The sequence below is a fragment of the Dicentrarchus labrax genome, unplaced genomic scaffold, assembly GCF_905237075.1.
Source record: "Dicentrarchus labrax unplaced genomic scaffold, dlabrax2021, whole genome shotgun sequence".
In the NCBI taxonomy this organism is placed as follows: domain Eukaryota; kingdom Metazoa; phylum Chordata; class Actinopteri; family Moronidae; genus Dicentrarchus; species Dicentrarchus labrax.
Genome location: NW_026136710.1, coordinates 6,783,432 through 6,806,087, shown reverse-complemented (window position 1 = coordinate 6,806,087; position 22,656 = coordinate 6,783,432). Strand labels below are relative to the sequence as shown.

General features: G+C 40.0%; 2 protein-coding genes across 4 annotated transcripts in view; both read right to left on the bottom strand.

The window, feature by feature from the left end:
* cdk5rap2 (CDK5 regulatory subunit associated protein 2) overlaps positions 1 to 7,227 on the bottom strand; it is a 32,257-nt gene extending 25,030 nt beyond the window's left edge. For 2 of the 3 annotated variants that reach the window (XM_051412996.1, XM_051412997.1), the window contains exons 1-6: positions 7,032 to 7,227; positions 3,399 to 3,454; positions 1,681 to 1,742; positions 896 to 1,006; positions 341 to 417; positions 86 to 209 (exon numbers count right to left, since the gene is read on the bottom strand). In XM_051412996.1, the coding sequence (XP_051268956.1) occupies positions 86 to 209; positions 341 to 417; positions 896 to 1,006; positions 1,681 to 1,742; positions 3,399 to 3,454; positions 7,032 to 7,084 (483 nt within the window). In that variant the 5' untranslated portion in view covers positions 7,085 to 7,227. Of the gene's footprint in view, positions 1 to 85; positions 210 to 340; positions 418 to 895; positions 1,007 to 1,680; positions 1,743 to 3,398; positions 3,455 to 5,776; positions 5,944 to 7,031 lie in introns of those variants that run through there. The other variant, XM_051412998.1, reaches the window with a different exon arrangement.
* A 1,930-nt stretch (positions 7,228 to 9,157) lies between these two features.
* LOC127370503 (collagen alpha-1(XXVII) chain A-like) overlaps positions 9,158 to 22,656 on the bottom strand; it is a 72,346-nt gene continuing 58,847 nt past the window's right edge. Inside the window, exons 29-61 of the mRNA XM_051412624.1 lie at positions 22,333 to 22,386; positions 22,010 to 22,054; positions 21,254 to 21,298; positions 20,952 to 21,005; positions 19,453 to 19,506; positions 19,011 to 19,064; positions 18,788 to 18,841; positions 18,652 to 18,705; positions 18,404 to 18,511; positions 18,244 to 18,297; positions 18,032 to 18,139; positions 17,867 to 17,920; positions 17,688 to 17,741; positions 17,124 to 17,180; positions 16,963 to 17,016; positions 16,824 to 16,877; positions 16,642 to 16,695; positions 16,085 to 16,138; positions 15,742 to 15,849; positions 15,179 to 15,286; positions 14,887 to 14,994; positions 14,692 to 14,745; positions 13,480 to 13,542; positions 13,326 to 13,379; positions 13,204 to 13,239; positions 13,063 to 13,080; positions 12,918 to 12,953; positions 12,771 to 12,797; positions 12,608 to 12,658; positions 12,354 to 12,522; positions 12,075 to 12,184; positions 11,720 to 11,938; positions 9,158 to 11,597 (exon numbers count right to left, since the gene is read on the bottom strand). Coding sequence (XP_051268584.1) covers positions 11,451 to 11,597; positions 11,720 to 11,938; positions 12,075 to 12,184; positions 12,354 to 12,522; positions 12,608 to 12,658; positions 12,771 to 12,797; positions 12,918 to 12,953; positions 13,063 to 13,080; positions 13,204 to 13,239; positions 13,326 to 13,379; positions 13,480 to 13,542; positions 14,692 to 14,745; positions 14,887 to 14,994; positions 15,179 to 15,286; positions 15,742 to 15,849; positions 16,085 to 16,138; positions 16,642 to 16,695; positions 16,824 to 16,877; positions 16,963 to 17,016; positions 17,124 to 17,180; positions 17,688 to 17,741; positions 17,867 to 17,920; positions 18,032 to 18,139; positions 18,244 to 18,297; positions 18,404 to 18,511; positions 18,652 to 18,705; positions 18,788 to 18,841; positions 19,011 to 19,064; positions 19,453 to 19,506; positions 20,952 to 21,005; positions 21,254 to 21,298; positions 22,010 to 22,054; positions 22,333 to 22,386 — 2,373 coding nt within the window. The 3' untranslated portion in view covers positions 9,158 to 11,450. The remainder of the gene's footprint in view (positions 11,598 to 11,719; positions 11,939 to 12,074; positions 12,185 to 12,353; positions 12,523 to 12,607; positions 12,659 to 12,770; positions 12,798 to 12,917; positions 12,954 to 13,062; positions 13,081 to 13,203; positions 13,240 to 13,325; positions 13,380 to 13,479; positions 13,543 to 14,691; positions 14,746 to 14,886; positions 14,995 to 15,178; positions 15,287 to 15,741; positions 15,850 to 16,084; positions 16,139 to 16,641; positions 16,696 to 16,823; positions 16,878 to 16,962; positions 17,017 to 17,123; positions 17,181 to 17,687; positions 17,742 to 17,866; positions 17,921 to 18,031; positions 18,140 to 18,243; positions 18,298 to 18,403; positions 18,512 to 18,651; positions 18,706 to 18,787; positions 18,842 to 19,010; positions 19,065 to 19,452; positions 19,507 to 20,951; positions 21,006 to 21,253; positions 21,299 to 22,009; positions 22,055 to 22,332; positions 22,387 to 22,656) is intronic.

The window sequence follows — 22,656 nt, the reverse complement described above, 5'->3', positions numbered from 1 at the left end:
TAAATCTTATCTAAAGACATGAAATAGGGTTATTGTCTAACTTTATAATACCGACTTTAGTGTTCAACAGACTGAAATAACTCACCTGTTCTAGGTCAGCTATCCTCTTGCTGAATGCATCCCGAAGTGCATCCATCTCTCTTTGAGCTTGCACTCTCAAACGCTGGGGTTCTCCTGATTCTCGACCAGCCAGACTCTCCAATGCTTTCCTGGAAAGCAGTCACAGGGGAGTTTAACGCTTTTATGTACATTTTGGCCACTGGTCTTTCGTAAAATCTTCCAGCCAACTAAAATCTTGTTTTTGCCAGTACAGTAGGAATGTATAGGGAACAATGCTCACGATGCAGACACAAGTAGCTCCTGTTTCTCTGCCAGCTCTCTCTTCATAGACTCCAACTCCACCTTCAGCTCAATGTTCTATAAAACAGACAACATTCAGTTGATTATAGCACAATTTGCACATCTGGAGTCATTAAAAAAACACTGGTAAAAACAGAAATATTCTAGATATTCTTAAACGATCGACCTGACAGTTACATTGTTAATATGACCAAATGAATCAATCTCAAGGTTTATCTTGGAGTGTGTACATAAAGATAACATTCTTAGATGACACAGAGAAACACGAGCACCCCTAATGAGGCCAGAAGATTCCAATGTGCTTACATCTCACTTACAGAACAATGAAATGGCAAGATTGCTGTTCTAAGATCATAAATGTGGGATTGTGGTTAAACAAAATCCAGCTGTTGTTGTGGCTAAAGCTGTGATCTCAATTAGTCATGGTAGGAAACACTGAGTCACACGCAACATTAAGGCACTGAGGGGCCACATAAATGCATGACAAAGAGACAGAGGGCAATTTGCATTTTGCATACTAAAGTAAAAACAACACCGTTTTGAATATGTCCTCAGTGGAGTCGTCACATTTCTGCTGCATGCGCTCCTCCATGAAGTAAATCCGCAACTTCAGGTTAAAGTTCTCTTTCTTCAGAGCTGTGATTTGCTGCGGGTGATTGACAGAAACGTTTTAATATACAGGAAAGTAACTGAAACACAGAAAGCATTTTATTGAAAAAGTTGTAGTCCTTATCCAGCCCAAAATTAACTCTGTGCATTTACTTTACTTTAATGCTAAGAAGACAACCACATTGGGTCAAAGAAAAACACTTTAATCTGTGGAGAAAAGCAGGACAGTGTGTTTACGTGGCAGAAAGGGATAATGTGTATGGTTATTGTTAAAATGCAGGGAGGCCTTCATGCTTGTATGTGTGTTTGAGTGCAAATGTGTGTGAAGTGGACTGTGCATCATTGTGCTCCAGGCTCAGAACGTCATACATCTGGTAATGGGGGTTGGGTAGACTGTCAAAAGGAGGAGGCAGAAGTCTGGACCCCTCTGTAAACCTCTAATCATGCAGCCAGCCAGGCAGCACGAGCCAAAAACTCTGAGCATGCATTCCACCCAAATGCTGAAATATATGCTTCAACTCACCTTAATCCTACTCCTACACACATACACACACTTCATCACTGAATCTCCATAAATGGTCAGCGTAGCTTGGTTTTAATCAGACTGAGGATCAGGTTTAATAAATCAAAATACCCTGTTTGTTGTGGTGGAGTAAGTTTGAGTGAATAACCTCATTGTATCACACATGCCATTTGATGCAAATCACTCACATTCTCATAGTCCTTCATGGTGAGGGCTTTGATTGGGGACATCTTGTCAGGGAAAGAAGGAGCTGTAAAACAACAGAGTGATACACTTTTACTCGTTTGACTCAGAACTCTACTACGGTCTCTGTAGCCTAGAGAATCTTCTCTGCTTACAAGAATAACTCTCAGCTGTCAGGAATCGGTTTATTTTATAGAGATGAAGAGAAAGAGAAAGAGAAAGAAGAAATGTTTTTTTTACTGCGGAGGCATCAGAGGTGAGGCAGCTTCTGGAGAGCTGCCCTGTTCAGACCAGTTAAAAGCAGCCAACAGCTGATCATGTAACACTAGTCAACAACACATTTCACAACACTAACTCCAGATTCACAGTTTGATGGCTTGGCAGGAAGAACTCCATCACCCCTTACACTTGTATTAGTGGCTTGCTTATGCACATATTATGTCTAAATCAGAGACATTGACATTGCTTATGTCCTAGTTGCCTTCAGTGTATGCTGTCTTCAGTGTAAACATGAATCTAGATCTCTACAGATGTAGTCATTAATTCATTATTCTCTTAATTCCTGGACCTGGTATCTGACAACAAGGAGTGTGCAAAGGTCAGAGACAGGTAGCGAGACAGCAGCAGGAGACGTTGCAGACATGGCTGCTGCAATGGATGGAAACCTTACAGTTTGGTCAAATTTATGATTAAAGCATAATTCAGGTTATTTTCAGCATGTGCCTTATTCTCTTTAAACCCAATCTTTTTTATCCCCCCCCATCACTGGCTTCATTGATTTAAAGTATGTGGGGGAAGAAGTACAAGCAGAGTTCAGTTATACATGTCAGTTTCTTATCCCGACCTCATTGCAAAAGTAATGTCAGTGCAGTCAGTTAGAGTTAAGAAACCCATTTTGGAAGCACAACACATCTTCCACTCTATGTTGCTCTATCTTTACACATTTAACAAAAAAAGCCTACGTCTGAAATCGCTAAATGTTGTTTACAGTACGCTAACTGAAAGCTGCAACTGGGTTTTGTACTGTTGGTTAGACAAAATAAGGAACACAAGACATCTCATTGAGCTCTGGGAAACTGATGAACATTTTGTTTTACAATTTCTTGACATTCCATGCACTGAATAATTAACTGAGAAACCGATTGGCAGATGAATTCATAATAAAAACAATCATTAGTTGTAGCCCTGGTTTAAACACACATGCAACAACTTTACCTGATTGAAAGTGTCTAAAATTATTATAACTATGTCAAAATGATCATCTGAATCCAGTAAAGAATGTCCTCAGGTCTAAAAATATTGGCTAATCAGATCAGGGGAAAGCAATATTTGAGCACTGCCCAAAATAGCCTAATACACACAGATATATGGTATATATCATTATATCATCAAACTAGATGTCTCTGTGCATTTGTTCACACGACCAACATGACAGAAGGCCACAGCTGCTGACCTATATCTATAAATCAGTTGTTTACTAGCTTGAATATATTGTTCTAGCCCTAAGTATATTGTTGGTAAACTACAGGAGCTTGACAATAAATCAGAAACAGGATTAGCTAATTAACACCATCCAGCTAATCCCTTATCACAGCTTTGGAGACACAACTGTGGGAGGTCACAGCAGCGATTCAACAGCAGTATTAATTAATACACAGGGGGGGACACAACCTGAGCAGGGGGGAAAAAAATGAAGAGAGAACAAAAGAAAGTCTTACTGTACCTGTCATGCTGTCTGTGGAATATTCTCCAGCATCTATGGAGTCTGGCAGTCTGCAGCTGGGGACAGAATCATTTTGTTAGCGATGCAGTCTTGTCACTATGAATATATGGAAAAGGGATCACTGCTACATATTCACCACATTCAACAAAAGACAATTTTTTTTTTTTTTTTTTAAATCACAGGAACCAAAGCAAACTCTGCACTCTATCCTTGCTCATTGTACACATATACACGTATTATTATGGTTTTCGAACAATACTAATGCGCTGTGTTAATGTATTACTCACGCTGGCCTGTTCCACTAAGCCCGAAGAACGCTCCATAAATAGCTTAAGAATGACTCTCTGCTTCATTTACATCCACTCTGGCAGAAACCCCTTCAGTGTGTGTGTGTGTGTGTGTGTGTGTGTGTGTGCATGTGTGTGTGTGCACGAGTGCATGAGAGACCATGTGCCAGTGGCAGCCTAGCTCTCATGCTTAGACAGAAAGGAGGAGAGCAAACAGAGAATCCAGTGGATGGAAAAGGCTTTCTTTTGCAGACAAGTAGACTACTGTGACTCTGATCAGCTAAGCATCACACAGTGATGGGACAGGGGCAGCAGTCACAGACACGGCACAATGCACCAAACATCAGCAATACACATCTGGATCACAATGACACGAAAGGAACCGGGGTTGCATCGCCACAACACAAATGTATCGCTCGCACAATGTTTTTTATTAAGCATTAGTGCAAACTTCTACAGACAAATCTGGTTTTACCGAGGATACGTCACTTGCATAAACAAAAACATGAAGTATCTGTGTGCAAGCTCATGTTCCTCCACCCTGACCTTTGTGTCTAATAATATAATGTCCCGCATTGAATGACTTCCTCCCATACCTCCCCTGGCACTGGAAGCACCACCGCTCTGCTGCTTCTCTGTTATATTCCTCAGCAAAGATCTACGGTTTCATGTTTCATGTTTTATGTTATTTGTATGTAGGACTTAAAAGACTGTGATCTAGCTAAACATTATGAGAATTAAAAAATGGCAAAAGCATAAAATAATAAAAAATAATACAGATTTTTCATAAAACAGGGCTTGCTTTTGTCTTGCTGTAATTACTACTTCAGACTTTTTTAAAACAAGGACACTGCTATTAGATTTTTTTTCTATTTCTATAGAAAATTAGATGACTCATACAAACATGACTCTTAATCCATTTTGTCAGGTTTCATTCCCTTATTAGGCTTTCAGTGACTCTGGGAACTATATAAATTAATATCTACAGATAAATACTCTTTGTTTACAACTTCCACACTGTCAGGCTCAGACAATAAACCATAATGACACTGCTCTTCTCCATCTTTGTTTTGTTTTGACACCCGACACTACAAGGCAACCAACATCAAGCAATATAAACCAATATAAAACAGTACATTACAGTGGAGATAAGAAGATACAATGCTACTTGAAATTACTCAGTCCCCCCCTGACTTCCAAAACATTGAATCACAGCAGATGTAACTAGGCTTTTTTTTGGACACACATTTGACTCCTTCATGTCAAACATATACTGTGGCACAATGTGAAAAACCACATGAAGAATATGAGCAGCAGAAACGCAAAAAACTTTTCCCAAAACACTGACGATCAGTAAAAATGTGTCGACAATTGTTGCATCACTGAGGTTTCACATGCCAAGCAAACCTCTTCCTGTGTTAATGGAGAGGAAGCACTCAACAAGAGCCACGATAAGAGTAAAAGCAGCAGACATAAACATGGTAAAACAACGTCCATAGAAATCATACAAAATGAAACCCTCTGATCGAGAATAGATGACATTAAAACGCGTCTGTGTCAGTGTTGCTCAAACAGTTTTGCCAGTGCAGCACTTGTAGTAACCCCTCCAGCACCCAGTGGAAACAATGTAAGAGCCTGTAAACACTGACTTCCTCTTTTCTTCTCATTTCGTTCAGCTGCCAGTGACAAACGTGAAAGCAGCTAAGCTCACAATAATATCACCTACAGTAGTTAATGAACAAACTATAACTGAAGCGACTAAGAGTATGCAAAGCCATATGTATTTTTTAAAAACTAAAACAGTAAAGTGAATCAGGTTTCAGAATTACCGAATAAGTAATTCACACCATAGATATCAGCTATCGTCTTGGATTACTGAGGCACGTTTACCAGCTGGATGGACGCTTTATACACAGGACACAGCTGGGATAGGACATTTTTTTAAAAAAGGAGACGAAGAAAGGACACTACAAACCTAAAAACAACACAGAGATGCTTTAACTATCTTATCGGTGGAGCATTAAAGAGCTATAGACTAGCTATGTTCAGCAAAGCGTACAGAGCAGAGCTAATAATGCACAGTTCACCTACCACAATCACACTCTTCTCTCGTGTCACGGAGAGTACGCGGGAAAAAAGGCAAAACAACAACAACAAATATGACAGGTTAGCTCCACAGTCCACATTTTGTCTTACAAAGAGTGCAGACAAGGGAGACGTCTCTGCTTCACAGCCTGAAACCCCCCGCTGAAAAAAAAAAAAAAAAAAAACTGGCTCTGATAATTTCCGCTTTCTTTCACTCTCTCAATGACAGGTCAACAAACCGTCATACCAATCGCAGTAATATCACAGCAGCATCCAGTGAGCTGAATAACATTTATACAAAGGACATAAAGCACTGGTTTATGTCGAGGCATGGCATGGCTTACTGCACTTTTGGTGTAGTCGTTTTGGTTTTGGGTCCTCACATTTGTTCTTACTTTGGTCTCTGTTTTAAATCCATTTATGTAAAGATGTTGCCAAGTTTGATAAAAAGCTAAATACCGTGCATTGGTCAGAATAAGTGTTTATATTCTATTGCCAGTACTATGTAAGATAGTCTAAAATATGTTCCTGCAGGAAGATCCCCCGTCTATGTAACGTCACCTATTAACTTATCACCAGCTCGCTAACTTCAACAAATATCGATCAAAACCGACAGTACAGTTATCTAGCTGGTATTTCAACATTATGTTAAGTTACATGGTACATTTCCAGAACCAGAATCAGAAATACTTTATTTGTTTACCGGGGGGAAATGTGTTTGTTACAGCAGCTCAAGGTGCTCGCACAATGTTTATGAGTAGAAATACTATTATATTACAATATCTAATACAATATATATATATAGAGAGAGAGACAAAGTAAATGTATGCCAAATGAAATGAAATGAGTATTAGAGTTTTACAGATTGTAGTATCGCAGAAGTTTATTAATTATTACAAAGAATGACGGAATAAACCAGTGTATTGCACATTTTATATTGTCATCATCCAAATGTCAGATTACTAATTTACCACCAGAAAATGAAACAAAACTAACCTCGGGTTGGTTTTCATATGTATGAAACCTAACGTTATTAAAACTGCAACTAATTAACTGGTGGTACACCTGGCGTAACGCAAGGTAAACCGCGTTAACATTATATCAAAGATAGGACAACTTGAGTGTGTCTCCAGTGTTGTTCCAGTTAATAGTCTGGGCCCATGTAGCGGTAACTAGTTACTGGATTAAGAGGTTAGCTTTAACGTACAGCAGTGCCCTTACAAGCTAGCGTTAGCTCGCTAGCCGTCGTTGCTAGGTTTACCTTCCGTTGATGTCAACGGGGAGCGTCAAATCCTCCCCGACGACGGAGTCCATAACAGCGGTAGAGTTATTTAGTGTCCTCTCCAGAATAACAAGACATTTTACTGACTAGACGTAGTATAAACTTCGAAAAGCGGGACGGGATTCAAAATAGTCCAGGCTACCGCCATCATGATATGGTAAACGTCACCATTGTGCACGTTGGAAACTGGTGATGCATTCAGGATGTGTAGGAAATGTTTTACTGAACAACTAAAACACCGCAGTTGATGCCTTAAAAACACGTAGTCTGTGTTGGTATAAGTTATACCAACACAAGCTATGTGTAATGATTATTATTAGGCATAACTCAGTATTTGTTCACAATGGTGCGAGAGTGCAAGGTCATTGTTTAAGACTGTAAATTTGAGAATTTCCGAGCAGTGGGAAGGCAGCATGGAACTGGGTGGATAGTGGGACGAAGCGATTGGCCAAAACAAACACTTTGGGGAGGGACATGGAAGCTCAAAAATAAAGACAAATTTGCTCCCTTGGTATCCAGCCATAGTCATGTTACCGCCTCTGACAACAGACAGAGAGAGAGTGACTTGCTTTTATTTAGTGGGCCCAAAAGTCCATCACCATACTGTCATATAAAGTCATCAAACAGAGGAACATGAATACCAAAACTGGGATTATAAATCAGCAACACAATTCCATTGCTTATAGTAGAATGCAATAGATTTGTACCATGTGTTTGTCATGCATCCTTAAGTAAAAGTAACTAAATAAATACTTCATTTTCTGACTGAAACTGAAGCCGTGTCAAAGTTAACTTGTGTGTGTGTGTGTGTGTGTGTGTGTGTGTGTGTGTGTGTGTGTGTGTGTGTGTGTGTGACAGTCATCAAAGAGTATGCTTTAGGCTTAAACATAATTTGTATGTGTGTGTTGGGCGTGTTGCATGGCGTTGCAGAATAATTAACAATTCCTCCAGTGGGTTAATTATAACATCTCGTGGGAATACATAGTCTACAGTAATGACTACTGTCTCAGTATTTTATCACCCATTTTCGCTAAATTCAGGACACGGCTGAGACGTCTGGCGTAAACAGCTGGTTCACATGACATTTATCCAGACAACAATAGCGACATCAAGCGGTGAAACTGTTTATTTCAGCCGGGATAGAGTACAGCTTCACATAGCTGTCCTCTGTACCTGAAACCTTTGTGTGTTTGCCACACACACACACACAAACTAATTTGTAATTTGTAGTAATTAAGTAGTAATTTTGGGCAACTGCCCTATGGCCCCAGGCTCAAAGGTCCCCCCGAAGCCCCAGTCTATTGTGTATGAGTTGTTTTTGTATTCCATTAACACATTTATTAAGGTTTGCACAAATAAAGTACAATATTAACTAAGGAGGGTCCTGTATTGTTAGCTAATTTTAATGGACCTATTACGGAGAGAGGGCCCCTGAGTCAAAATCTAGGTTTTTTTTGTATATTGTGCTCACATGTTACATATTTCTAGTCTTATTCCAGCATACGTGTTCTGGTTGCACATACATATTGCAGACAAGGAAGTAGGTGTAAGGTCAGAAGGGGCCCAAAAACAAGTTAACAGATTAATTTGGCCATGAGATCAACAACTACTCAAACCCCAACCAGGCAATCTTCTGCTTAACTCCTCCACTGTTTACTGCACTATATTTGGACAGGAGCTTTCTGATGGATCTTGGCGGTCTATATGGTTCTATTGAGACAGAATGAATCAACTGGAGATTCTGTTTATCTGTCATCTGGTGGGAAAAAGTTACACCTGTCTGCAGTCAATCCAGCAATGTTAAAATCATGTGCTTATATAAAAGTGCCCATATCATAATTGTGTTGCAAAACCATTGGCCATCATCACAACTCTTCATCTGGTTACATTACAAAATTATGGGCTATATGTGTAGAAACAGTTGCATCCTTTGAGTCACATTTCAGACCATTGAACATTAAAATCTTGAGTGAGCAAGAATGTGAAATTATGTTGAAGGTATGCAATTATTAATTGTACCTTTAGAAACTTATTAGGATTTATTAGGATCCTTGTTTCTTTCTCAATCTGTCTTCAAATACTTACGTAAAGTAATTATCGACACACAAATTGAAAGTATTTATTGAACAAATGGACATTGAACAATGTAGACAGATAAAGGATGTTGGCACCAGAAATGGTCTTGTTCAGAGTTTGAGGACTTACTGTATTTGGTGGATATTTCCAAACAGGCTTTAATTATAAAGGCAACAGAAAATCTTTGCTCCGAGTCATGTGTTCAAATGTGAGGTATTCTTAGCTCGTTTTAATGTCTACAACAGATTTACAAAAACAGGAAACAATTTTCACATATTTGCATAATTCTTTAAAACACAAGTTATAGTATAGCACAGAGTCCTGGTACAGTACATGGTTGATTATCATAGAGGAAAAACAACAAAAAGCAAAATGACAAAATTAAAAAAATAAAAGATAATTAACATTGCAATAAATTTGTTCTCTGGAGCCCCAAATTTACACATTAAAAAAAAAAATCTATAAACTCCAAGACCAGTTGGGCAAACTGATATATAAAGTTGTCAGATAGAGTAGTATTGCTTCAACCAACAGAAATTTGCTCAGTCTGCAACCACGTTAACAACATTAAATAACATTAAATTAGCAAGAGGGGATCCACTGTATACAGCAAGGTTTGCACAATTATACACACTTGTGTCCAGCTACAACAAAGAAACTTTTATTTTATTATATCTCCACTAGTTGTGTTTCTAAAAATATTACATACAGCTGTGGGGGGCTTTGTACAGAGAAAAAGAAAACTTTATTCTTAAAAAATACTTCAAACCCTGTGATTTATACTGGATATGAAAGGAGAAATCAGATTTTAGTTTTTATAGTTATCTCTAAAATAGTCTGTAAAATGCAGCAATAAACAACAGATGGTTGACTATGTAATGGGATATTACCATTATAGTGCATTATGGAAGCTATGTCAATATATTACATGGACTTTTTTAATTAATCTAAGCAAGCATGCACTATAAACATCAGAATATTTTAGCAAAGTGGTGTAATTACAGCACTATGGTTAGCACCTTAGATCATTTACTTAGCACCATGCATTAGAGAGAGGATGGGATAGAAGATGGGGGTTTTACTTTGACTCATGGACCCACTCTCCTCTCTGCTGTGGCTCAGTTCTCCTCTAAGGAATGCCCGTACCTGTAGTCTGTCTACTGTAAGTGGGGTAGAAGAAGAGACTCCTGGTCCCATGTTGCGCCTGGTAAATAATAACTATTACCCTCGTATCTTTTATCATAAGTAAGGAAGCAAGGAACTGATACGCCTGATTTCACACTCCACAGTTGTAGAGAATTTAATAAAACACTACTGAGAACTAGAGCTCCATACTCTTCTTAACTCTGACCTCTAATCTCCACAACCGCAGATATTCTCCCTTATCATCAGTGGCATCCGGTTCAATAATGTAAGAGCAGTAAGTATAGCGATAAGTATTTAATGCACTGACTTTCCATGTGGACGGCTTACATGCATCAGTGTGTGGCATCAGACGTTATTACTGAGAGCTGACTGGGTGCCACTGGTCTTCCCGCATTTGGGAGCAAACTGAAGGTCATGATTTCCCATCTGGAGCACCAGTAAATACAGATGTAATTTCTGCTCAGTTTAAGCAAATGCCTGCCTGCCTCTGGATTAATTCACATGGGCAAGATCACAAAGAGACGAGCACCAAAGGCAAATAAAATGGCACCCCTGAAAAATCCTTCCATATAAGTTTAAAATATCAAATTATCTTCTCATTTTCTATTGCACTTGAAGATTATTTCTTCACATAAGATATACATGTATAAAAGTTAATAATAAGCATACGTATTTATATGTACATTTAACTGATCCCAATTACTTAAATTCCTCTCTTCTAACAGAATTGAATTCCTGGTATTTCCAAAAAGTACACACAGTATACAGACTGTATACAGTTAAAAAAATAAGTTACTCTATTGTCCACTGATTAACTTGGCCTTGGTCTCCCTTCACTTAGCAATGTTCAAGAGAGATTGTGTGGCATCGAGCCTTTTTTTCTCCTAGCGGGCGTACATATGGAGATCCTTTTTGAGGAGCGTGAAGAAGCTTTTGCTTTATGGAGAAGATTAGTGCAAGAACTCCCCTGCTCCTCCTCAGCTCTTCCTCCCTCTGTGTCTGCAGTCCAATGGGAGTTTGGCAGAGTGAAGCAGGATCTGTCTGGAGGGAGGCTTGTACTCGCTTGGATTGTTTGCCACCGATTGGAAGAGACTGCCCCAATCTCCAACGCTTGCATGAGGGTGTCACGTAGGGGTGATCCTTCCCTCCACGCTCAGAGGACTTACACTGCAACCCTCACAGGAAGCAAACAGGACCTACTTCTAGGTGGTAATGTGAGCCAGGAGTAGTATTGGGAAGGTTGTAGATGTCGACCACAGGGAGCAGGGTGGGATCCAGGGAGTGGAACACAAAATGGGTTTGGTGCCAGCGGCCATCTTTTATCTGAAACCCAGATAAACAAGACATTTTTTAGTCCATAACACAAACTGCACAATTAGGGTGTGAAAGTCAAGTATGATGTCAACTGAAGGGCACAAAGCCAGATGATATCATGTTGGTCCTACCCAGCAGGAGTCTTCTATGACTTCTGGCTCGAGCTCTCCTCCCACCTCGAACACCTCCCCACTCCAGGCCTTGAATCTCACAGACTCCTGGGCAGCCAGCCGATCCTCAGCTGACCTCCAAACCGAGATGTTCAGGCAGTGGATGACAATGTGCTGCACTGCTTCTGAGCTCAGCAGGTGCAGGAAGTTCAACTGGACGCGGCCAACGGTGATTGTCGGCTGCTCAAACAGGCAGAAGAAGCTCTGGTTAACAAGTCTGGTATGTGCTCATGTGTATAATATTTACAGTCTTTTAAATTTTACAATCTTAGAGACTTTGCTGATCTCATTGTGTTTGTTATTCTGTATTAAATACCTTGGATGCTGTTATTGGTTTCAGGCAAGTCTGTCCACCTCCAGTAAAGTTACAGGAGACTTCTATTGTATCTGATGAGCAGCCCAGGTTGGGGTCAATCCAATAAGTGCCTGAAAAAACAGATTTAGGATAATTAGTCAATCTTAAGGTAAAATTTATCTTTGTCTCCAACACAGCAAACACACACACACACACACACACACACACACACACACACACACACACACACACACACACACACACACACACACACACATACACAAACACACACACACTTACCATCATTTAACTTCTGTTCACAGCTGTGCAGGTCCCTGCAGATGCGGGCGGGGTTGTCCCGAGTGCCCAGTGGGTTCTTCAGGCTCTGGATCAGGTTACTGAGGTAGTGGAGGGTCTTAAAGATCTCTGCACCCTGGTCCAACATCGGCAGGTCCATCACTGGCTTATTCTGGAGGACATACAAAAAGATGAGCCTGTGAAGTTTGCAACACATTAAAAGACTTAACATTAAATAAGACACTAACTCCACTAACCTCAGTCCTGAGTGGGGTGTGTGAATCCATAAACAAAAGACCATCTTCTTTCTGCGGAAAAAATATCAAAATCTTATTTAATCAGTGCTATTGTATCTTTCTGGATAACACATTACAGTTTATTTTAACTACTTATTGGATGTAATAAAATAACATGACTTACAAATGATAGAGGGATACCCGGGCGACCCTAAGAAGAAAAAGAGTTGTTTAGACAATGAATCACGCAACTCAAATTGGACATTATGTTTGTTTGACCTATAAAACCATGTAGAGGTTTAGCTTAAACCTATGAAGGTGGAAAACTTACTGGAAGTCCAGGTGGTCCACGAGGTCCAGGAGATCCCTAATAAGGTGAAAAAGGTTGAGGTTATATGCTGTCAATCAAATGTCAATCAGTAAAATACAAATTGCATGTAACAACAAAACAAAAGTACAGTGCTGTGCAAACATACCATTGGTCCTTGCAACCCCTGTTCAGAGAGAGAAAAGACATGTTTTCAGCCTAGATACTGTCATCAAATCTGCTTTTCTCACAGTAGACAATGTAAACAAAATGGAAAAAATTGAAAAGAATAGATGTGGGAAGAACTTACACTCTCTCCACGATTGCCCTTCTCTCCTCTAGGACCCTGTAAAGAGACGTACATAGTCAGTTGGCTGAAGAATAACAGCAGAGAGAAATGTCTAAGAGTATATCAATCAGTATAATACATACTGTGCTTCCATTGGGACCAATAATTCCCATAGGGCCAATAACTCCTCCTCTGCCCTGATGGGGAGAAATAGGAGAAAAAGAATGAAACAAGAGGTTCAGTGCATTTCGACAGTGTAATCTAGATCACTAGTCACCATTACTAGTCAGTACTTACCATTGCGCCCTGCGGCCCCTTTGGTCCGCGTGTGCCCTTTGGCCCAAAGTCTCCTGGAGGCCCCTGAAAACAGCAGAGATAAAATGTTTATACACACTCGTCACCCACTCTGTATACCTGTATACTTGATGTCAGTTTTGCAAAATGTCTTTTCACACACCAACTCCTACTATATCTATGACTATATCTACATCTCATCATGGAACATCTGACATCCACTAACTGTTTCCATATTGAAGACAGTGCTTCCAGCTGTGCTAACAGATTTTGGCTTTCGGTTCTGTTTAGTCATTTCAATACAATAGAAAAGACTTTTTTTTTACTCGACTAACTCAACCAGACACAGTTGGAATGTGTTTATGGTGCATGATTGGAACTTTGCTTCACACTAGCAGTTATTGTGGCGCTATTGTGTTATTGTTTAAAACCATACAAAATGACACACATGCTCTTAAAACCGGTGCTTGTGGGATTGTTCCAGAAAGGAGCAACACAAACAAATCATGGGCAGGAAGTGAGAAGAAAATCTGGTGGCTTGCTTCAAAGTGTGCTGTTTGTAAATGGGATCTGGTGATAGCAGAGATTACTGAAGAACACACACACGTGCGAGCAAACATGCAATTACTGTCACCATCACAAGCTCTGCCTTGCCTAGGCCAGGTGTTGCAGCGTCCAGACTACACCTAAGTCCCAAAACAAGCCATATTTGTTCATGTTCAGTACTTAGAGACTTAATCCACTTCCTGGAGAGACGGCCAAGGTTTTATTATTAAGGGGGGAGTGATAAGCAAACTGAACTAAACTGCTCATCCAAAAATGGCTTAATCTAACAAAGCCGTTTCTAAAGATACACCAGTGGCTTATTTAATGTTCAGTAGCCCCTCAGTGACGATAAATAGATTTTTTGTGTGTGTGTTTGTGTCTGTTTACCCATGTATTAAGTCAGATTTATCATCAAAATGTGTTTGTGTTTATGTGTGTGATTTATGGGGCTGGGCAACACACAGCAGAGAGGACCATATAATAGTAAAACAGCTATATTCGTTTTCATTAACTAATTTTTACTGTTGTATGCGGTGCCCCTGAGGCTGAGTTGAGTCTGAAATGTCTGTGGCTATTGTAGAATCACATGGGCGTTGCATTTCTACAGCCATGTTTTGTCCTGTGCACACAGACTGTGGAAGATGTGCTGCTGTTTGGTGCTGAACATACCCTTGGTCCAAAAACTCCCAGAATTCCTGGAAATCCTGGTTCCCCAGTATCACCCTGAAGAAGAATTAACAATCAGTAACTCAACATTTTCGGAAATAGAATATCATGAAATCATATCATTCAATACTGTGCCTATACATATGTTATACATATCATACATATGTTTAGTTGTACGTATTGATGGCTGATACTCACAGGTTGTCCTTTTGGTCCTTGGTCTCCCTGTGACCCTGGCAATCCCATTCCTCCTCTAAAGCCTCTTTTTCCTGGAGGTCCACTCTGGCCTCGAAGACCCTGCTCACCCTGGATTGACGAATAAATGATCAAATGACTGAGTACAGTCTTTTCAGTTTTTTCAAAATCATGTGATAAGGCCATCATACTAATATTTCCCTTGCAAGGCAGCACATTATATCTAAAAGTTATTCTACTTTTTCATGCATTGTTAACCTGAACACTCATACGTCATTCTATGTTTCCTTCCTACCTTTGGTCCAATGCTCCCCTGATCTCCTGGGAGTCCTGTAACGCCAGTTTTTCCACGTGAGCCAGCTTTGCCAGGAAGACCAACCTCCCCATCATCACCATGCTCTCCCTAGATACATATCATAAAAGCAGGATGAATGAGAGTCATCTTAAAAACAAATAATAAACAAAACGTTCTGATAGCACTGGGGCCTTAAAATGTCAATAATAGTTTGCCCCACTGTCCGTCCATTACTTTGGTCCAGAGATGGATATCTACAGGGCAGGTTTCCATTAAATTCACTTCATTCATTCATGCTCTCCAGAGGATGAGACCACTCTTAAGCATTGTTGTAGCACCACAATAATAACACACAATACAGCTTATTATCCAATAAAGAACCATTCAATTTGCTGATTACATTGATGGGTCCAAGTGGATAAGCCACTTGTTGTTTGGTCTGTCCAACACAATTGCATTGTGGTAGCATAAAGAATATTTGAGCCTCTAGTGCATGTTAGCAAAGCTGAAGTTGTGTAAATAGAAAATAAAAAGGGTTTAGAGATTTTTGTTGTTTGTCTCACCGGCATGCCTTTACTGCCATCCTTTCCTGGGACTCCATCCACCCCGGGCACACCCTCTTGTCCCTCTCGGCCCACCACACCTCTGGGACCAGAAGGACCACCGCCACCCTGGGGAGAAGAGAGGACTTATCAGAAATCTGTTCCTGGCTTCGTTTTCATCTGCCTTGACTTGAGTGAATTAGCACAATCAGTTTCCCCTCTCTAGCTTAATCTATTTATGATGTTTGTTTATGCCTCGTTTCCAAGAATTCTAGTCATGAATACAAATTTCCTAAGAGAGTATGTGAAACATGTGTCTTTTGTAATGGAATACTGTAAGTCACTGTAGCAGGTGTAGACTTACCTCTGGTCCTCTGGTTCCTTTTTGCCCTGACTGACCCCTTTTGCCTTTCTGGCCCTTAAGAGAGAGAAACGTTTCAAAGGTGAAATAATATTATTATTGAATATTACTGTCCCACATCTGCTGGTCATGGTTTGTGATTGCCACTAACCTACAATAACATTTTACCAAGTTATAGTTGTATTACTGTACTAGTGTATTATTACAGTACTTTCAGATGGATTAATTACCTCTTTAGTAGATGTTTCTGTTGGATCTCTGCTATATTAGCTAACTTTCTCACTTTGCCAGAGATCTGCTGATGTTGTTATAACCCCTAGATTGGTCACACCATATAAAAGCCTCAACAAACTGTATCTAAAACTCTCTTGAAAGGTAGAACAATACAAACAGCCAAAGGTTTGGACCGAAGCTAATGCAACACAGACAATAAATAATGCATATAAAACTATATCTTTCCAAACATGCACAAAGAGGCTCAATCACCCTCTCGTCTACGGCACACAGCAACAAATCTTTTATTTTTTTTGTTGTGTGTGTTTTCGTTTTGGCATTCTTACTTGATCTCCTTTGGCCCCTTTTGGTCCTTGTTGTCCACGAGGTCCAGGCTGTCCCTGAAATTGCCAGTTATGTTAATGGAAGCATATAAAGAGGACCTGTGTGAGCGTGCCTGCTGGTTGTTTATGCAGACTTAATGACAGAACTACGCATGGAAATGAAATGAAAAAGTTTTGACACTCACAGGTTGTCCAGGGGCTCCAGACCTTCCTCTCTCTCCATCCACACCAATCTGACCCTGAAACAGAAAAACAGAACGTAATTACCAAATACCCAATACCCAAATAAATCATTTTAAAATCACTTGGAGTGATGGTACGTACTTTGTAGCCTGGATCTCCTGGTTCCCCTCTCTCTCCTCTATCACCTGGAGGACCCTGATAAAACAAAAAATATATGAGAACAACAAATGTTTCCATTTCTGCAACCTTATAGCAGACAAAGAGTAGAAGGAAGGAAAAAAAGTAAGTCAGGTGTGACTTACTATGTCACCTGGAGGACCAGGAGGACCCTCTACTTTCCCATCATCTCCATGCTCGCCCTGCAGATGAAAATCAGAGCGGTTAGATGTTTTATATAAGACACGCACCCCTGATGTTTCAGTACACTGCATCTAGCTTTTGAAACATCTCCTAAAATGTTACATATGTTGGAAAGTTTACTTTATTTACTTTTAGATGTGTTCACATAACTTATTGTGATCTGTTAGAGCAAAAAACGAGCTCCCCGTGTGTATAAAATCAGTTCTCTCTGCCCTTGTGTAAAATAAAAGCTGTGACATATTAACAATGTGCCGTCTTTTAGGAAGGAAGGCACTGAGGTATCAAAACAAGGCTGATTACTACGAGCTGCTGACAGAGGGAGGTGCATTTTGAGAAAGACTGTTTTATAGCTCAATGAAAAACATTTTGTGTTATCGATCCACTTTCAGGTGACTTGCGGCCAATCCAAACTGGTGCTTGGATAAATACTGGGAACGGACTGAGATAGTGACGGAAGGGAGGCAGAATAAAAGATCAGTATTACACATAAAGTAAATGAGGAGTACCTTTTCACCTTTTGGTCCTGGAGGCCCCATGGGGCCCTGTGATCCCTGATGGCCCTGCAAAGACACACACAAGAAATTATATCATGTGAAATGATACACCAAATGCAAATACCCGTAACAGGCTTGTTTAATGTTTGATGTCCTTCCTCATACGGACAATTCTAATAAGGTAATCTTACCTCGTAACCTGCTAGACCAGGTTCACCCTGTTGACCCATTCGACCAGGAGCTCCCTACAAGGAACAAATGTTGTGTCTTCAGTCACACTATATATAATTTAGAACATTAGCATGATTCATGGCAAATGAATCATAAATATCTGAATCATTACTGTTCCACTTTACCACATGTCCAATTGTTCCTCTGGACCCCTTCTGCCCAACAAAACCTGGTGGTCCAGTCTTCCCCACCGGCCCAGTCTCCCCAAGGTGACCTTGATGACCTTTGGCCCCCTAAACACACAAAGGATAAGTTACAGAGTAGCTGACCACACAGCATTTCTGTGTCATTGTGTGTGAATCCTTTTGGATCATCAGAGGGGAACTGATATTAATACCTTTGGCCCTAGTTTGCCTCTCTCCCCAATTTTGCCAGGTTTCCCCTCTGGACCCTTTAGAGTGAAGACAAAATTAAGAAACAGTTTAAGGTTTGGTTGGAGAATCAGTTTGCAAACAAATGTGTGTGTATGAACTTAACCATAAAGATAGACCACTTACTCTGACGCCAGTGAGTCCAGGACTTCCAGTTGGGCCCTCCTTTCCCTTTAGCCCAATTTCACCTTTTTCTCCACTGTCGCCCTCCTGACCCATGTCGCCTTTTTCACCCTGAGAATAGGTACATGAAAACAAGACATTACGTTTTTTCACCAAAAGCATGCAAACAAAGATTAAGATTAGGATTACTGGGGCAGTATATGGCTGTGTTTTGGAGTTGATGTCAAGGACATTTTGGGAAAACACGTTACCTTGGATCCATCAGGACCAGCTGCACCAGCTTCTCCCTCTAACCCTGGCTCTCCCTGTTATCACACACATACAAAGGTTAATTAAATGATTAGCTCCACCTTAAACTATTTGATAGTTTAATGCTAATAAACATACCCGCTGTCCTATTAGTCCCTGCTCTCCGATGTTACCAACAGGTCCAATGGCTCCCTGACACAGAGACACAGATACAAACACATCAGGGCACAGATAATATTCTGTCTGTCTTTCTTGTGTATTTGTTTGATATTAATCAATGTAGTTTGGTCAAGTTAGGCATGCAATTGTTTGTATTAAACTTTATGGTGAACCTAAAAGCTGCAACAATATATTGTCTCACCTTCTCCCCTGGCTCCCCTGGTAGTCCTGGTTCCCCCACCTTGCCTGGAGGACCCTTTATAAATACGCAGAGGAAGGAGAAAGGAAAATGCTAAATGATTTTGGACAAAAAATGAAGGGCTAATGACTCTTTGGCATTAGATATAAACAATATGTCAGGTGTGAGTCCCATTACGTATAGTCATGAGAGAGGGGAGAAAAAGAGAAAGAGGACACCTTTCGTAATGTGGGTTAATTAGTTTAATTTGACCGATTACTTCAATCAGATAGCATTATTGATTCACTGGTGTAGGGTGAACAGCAGATGTCACATACTTAATCATTTAGTCTTCACAATACCCTTTGTGTGTGTGCGGAAGAACGCCAGTGACCTCATCCATGTGGATGCATTGTGTTTGCAAGTGTGTGTGTGTGTGTGTGTGTGTATTGGCAAAATCTCTCACCTTTTGACCAATTTCTCCCAACAATCCCACAGTTCCTGGTGGCCCAGGTGGTCCCTGTAGATGGCAACACAAATACTTGAATGATAACAGCATCAACATCAGATTTCATTTAATAAGCACAAAAAAAAAAAGGAAATCTCTGGCTAATGTTGACTGTGGATGAGCCAGCGGCAGATACATCAGTAAACCATCTGTACACAGTTTGGCTCTGAATGCAATGACTGCCTGTGTCACTAATTATGTTTCTAAAACATTGACGCTTTGCCATGAACACTTCTTAATCTCAGTGCATATGAATAATGTTTGCTCCCTGGTTGACTTGCATCCAGTCCAAACAATAGTAATGGTATAACTGAAGTCACATGTGAGATCTTCAATTCATATTACAAAAGAAAAGCATTAACAGCAGGGCTCAGTGTGAGTGTATTTATATTAACGAAAGCAGCTGTGCAGCATGAGAGATGAGACAATGGAGAATGAGCAGAAGGGAGAAAGGTGATTTGGAACAATGTACACAAGAGAGGATCCATATTTATAGATGGTTGCTAGGAAACATTACTTTATCCTAGCACTGTGTTTGAATCTTTCTCTATAGGGAACCATAAGTAAGAAGTCAACAAACTGTTAATAACTCACAAAACTAATGTAGCTTGTAGTTGATATGACCACGCAATTTTAAAGTACATATTAAAATGTTAATTACAGCACTGCAAACGAAAATACATTTTAAAATCAGTCTCTCACATAATATTTGTCTGTAAAACAATAGGCATAAACAGTCAGAGTAAACTGCATTCAGCTCCCCTGAGATAGAAAGATCCATGCTTTGTTTAATAGGAAACAGGAGAAAATCAAGCTGTAATTTATTCATACCAATGAAAACAAAGAAGGACTGGGCACCTGTCTCTAATATTGGTCAGTTGATGCCTTTTTGAATCCGTCTTTTACTGTTCTGCTTAAAAAAATGATGTTCCCTACATGTTAAGCAATTTAGCATTTCTATTAATAATCTGTTTCCTTTTCAAAAACCAATCTATCAGTCAAGTCACCCAGCATGCTCACAGTTCTCTCTCCTGCCACTACAGAACAGATGTGTCAAGGATGAGACAACTATTTGGCTGCTCTTGAGGAAACATTTAATACAGGCTAATATATTCTTAATAACTACTAAAATATGTCTCATAAACTTCCTGCTGGTTGTTATATTTTGGAGCTAACAGAGCTGGGCAGAGAGGACCAGTGTGCTGCTTGTTGCCAGAGAGAATCTAATAAAACTAGTAAGTATGGTTATGAATAATGGAGAGGAACAGTATGATGATCTAAAATAAGAATACTGCAAAAGATTGGGCCTCAACAAAAGATATAGGAGACAGAGAGAGGGAAAGACACTGATGCTAATAAGGGTATCAAGACATGTCAGGGAAGGTGTAAAGATGCAAGGAAAATGAGGAGACGGAAATAAATAAATAAATGATGGAGAGAGGGTTAGAGGGTCATACCGGCTCGCCTGCTATTCCCTTGTCCCCTGGAGGTCCTGAGGGTCCTTGGATACCCTGAAGACAGAAGAGTAGTTGAGTTCAGAGTACCTGTACATGCCCAAACATCATCTCACAGATACAGTACATGAAAAGCATTTAATGGAATCCCCTTATGCATTAAACTATAACTACAATTAAACTATATAACACTATTATACAGCATTTATATACAGTATACTGTGTGCAGAATATAAAGCTTATTGTTTTGGGGTCCAACTGTGCATCTAAGTCATTTAAGTACTATTTCTATGTAGTGAACTCACAGGAAAACCTTTAAACCCAGTTTCCCCTGGCTCTCCAATCTTCCCCTGTAGAGACACAATAAAAAGAGGAATATGTGAGATCAGGGTTAATTAGCATGTGATCTATGATGCTCACAAAACCAGAGTTCAATAATGAAGTTAACAAAGAAAGCACATTAACACATGGGGCTGGATTCACATAGGGTTTGTGCTTTGCTGTAGAAATATTGTGCATTTAAAGACATATAATTCATGTATAAATGATACATAGGAACAATATCTGACGATTGTACAACACTAAACAAAGTGTTGGCAAGTGTGCTTCTTTGATAATATACTGTAACTAATATTTTTTTGTAAATACAATCTTTTCTCTTGCTTCTTTCTCCACTTCTTTCTGTTTGCTCCAAAGTTATGTATTGACCCAAACTACATTAGATTTACAAACCTTGCTGTACATAAAAATCATTAGAATTTACGCGCAAATCATTTTCAGAAGTTGAGTTTAATTGCAGGCTGAGTAAATCTCAAATCCCACCAATAAACTTTGCGCTGCTGTCATGTGTGTAAATCTCGCCTAGCCTGCAGAAAACCTTCCAAGGACAGTCCTCTCCTCCAGTATGTTTTATCTGACTGTGGGCCTTCACACTGCTGGTACCATGTAGGTCGTCTAAATCATTCTGCTTCCTCGCCTCTCCAGAGGAACATAAGTACCAACAAAATATATGAGAGGAAGGAGTGGAAGAGTAGAAAAGTTCCCCAGTTCCCCCACTTTACCTGTGGTCCAGGGAAACCTATTTTTCCAGGAGGACCGTCGGAACCCTGCGGAGAAAGGAAAGGATGAGAGATAGCCATGCATTCAGTCATGTGAGTTCACTGTATATTCCCTACCTCCTGAGTGGAAGGAGAAGATGTGCTACTACTATTTTTGGTGCACAAGATCCATTTTCCCTCTTAAGAATCCGTAATGTATGCAGGAGGATATTACTTCTACACTATTAAATGCTAGTTTATGGTCATTTTAGCCTTTTGAATGTTTCTATTAATTATAACAACAAGAAAATTTCAGTAAATGCATGCAATCAAAGCAGATTTCTTACCGCCTTGCCCTCTAACCCCATCTCTCCTGTTGGACCGTCAGGCCCTATCGCTCCCTGAAACACAAGACAACTGTCACTTCACCAATAGAGGTCACTGTAACACAGCTAGACAGCCAACAACATACTGTAAACAAACATCATACAGTAGTTCAGTGATGCCAATAATGTCACGGGCAGTGTGAGGGTCACTGTGCCTGTGAACAAACACTTTTCAGGGTAAATAAGGAAGTAAGTTATGTATAACTGTGTGTAAAAGTGAATATGTGCATGTGTTCATGTAGACATAGCGACAGGCCTCCCTATAGGGTGTCACACATGGCAGTA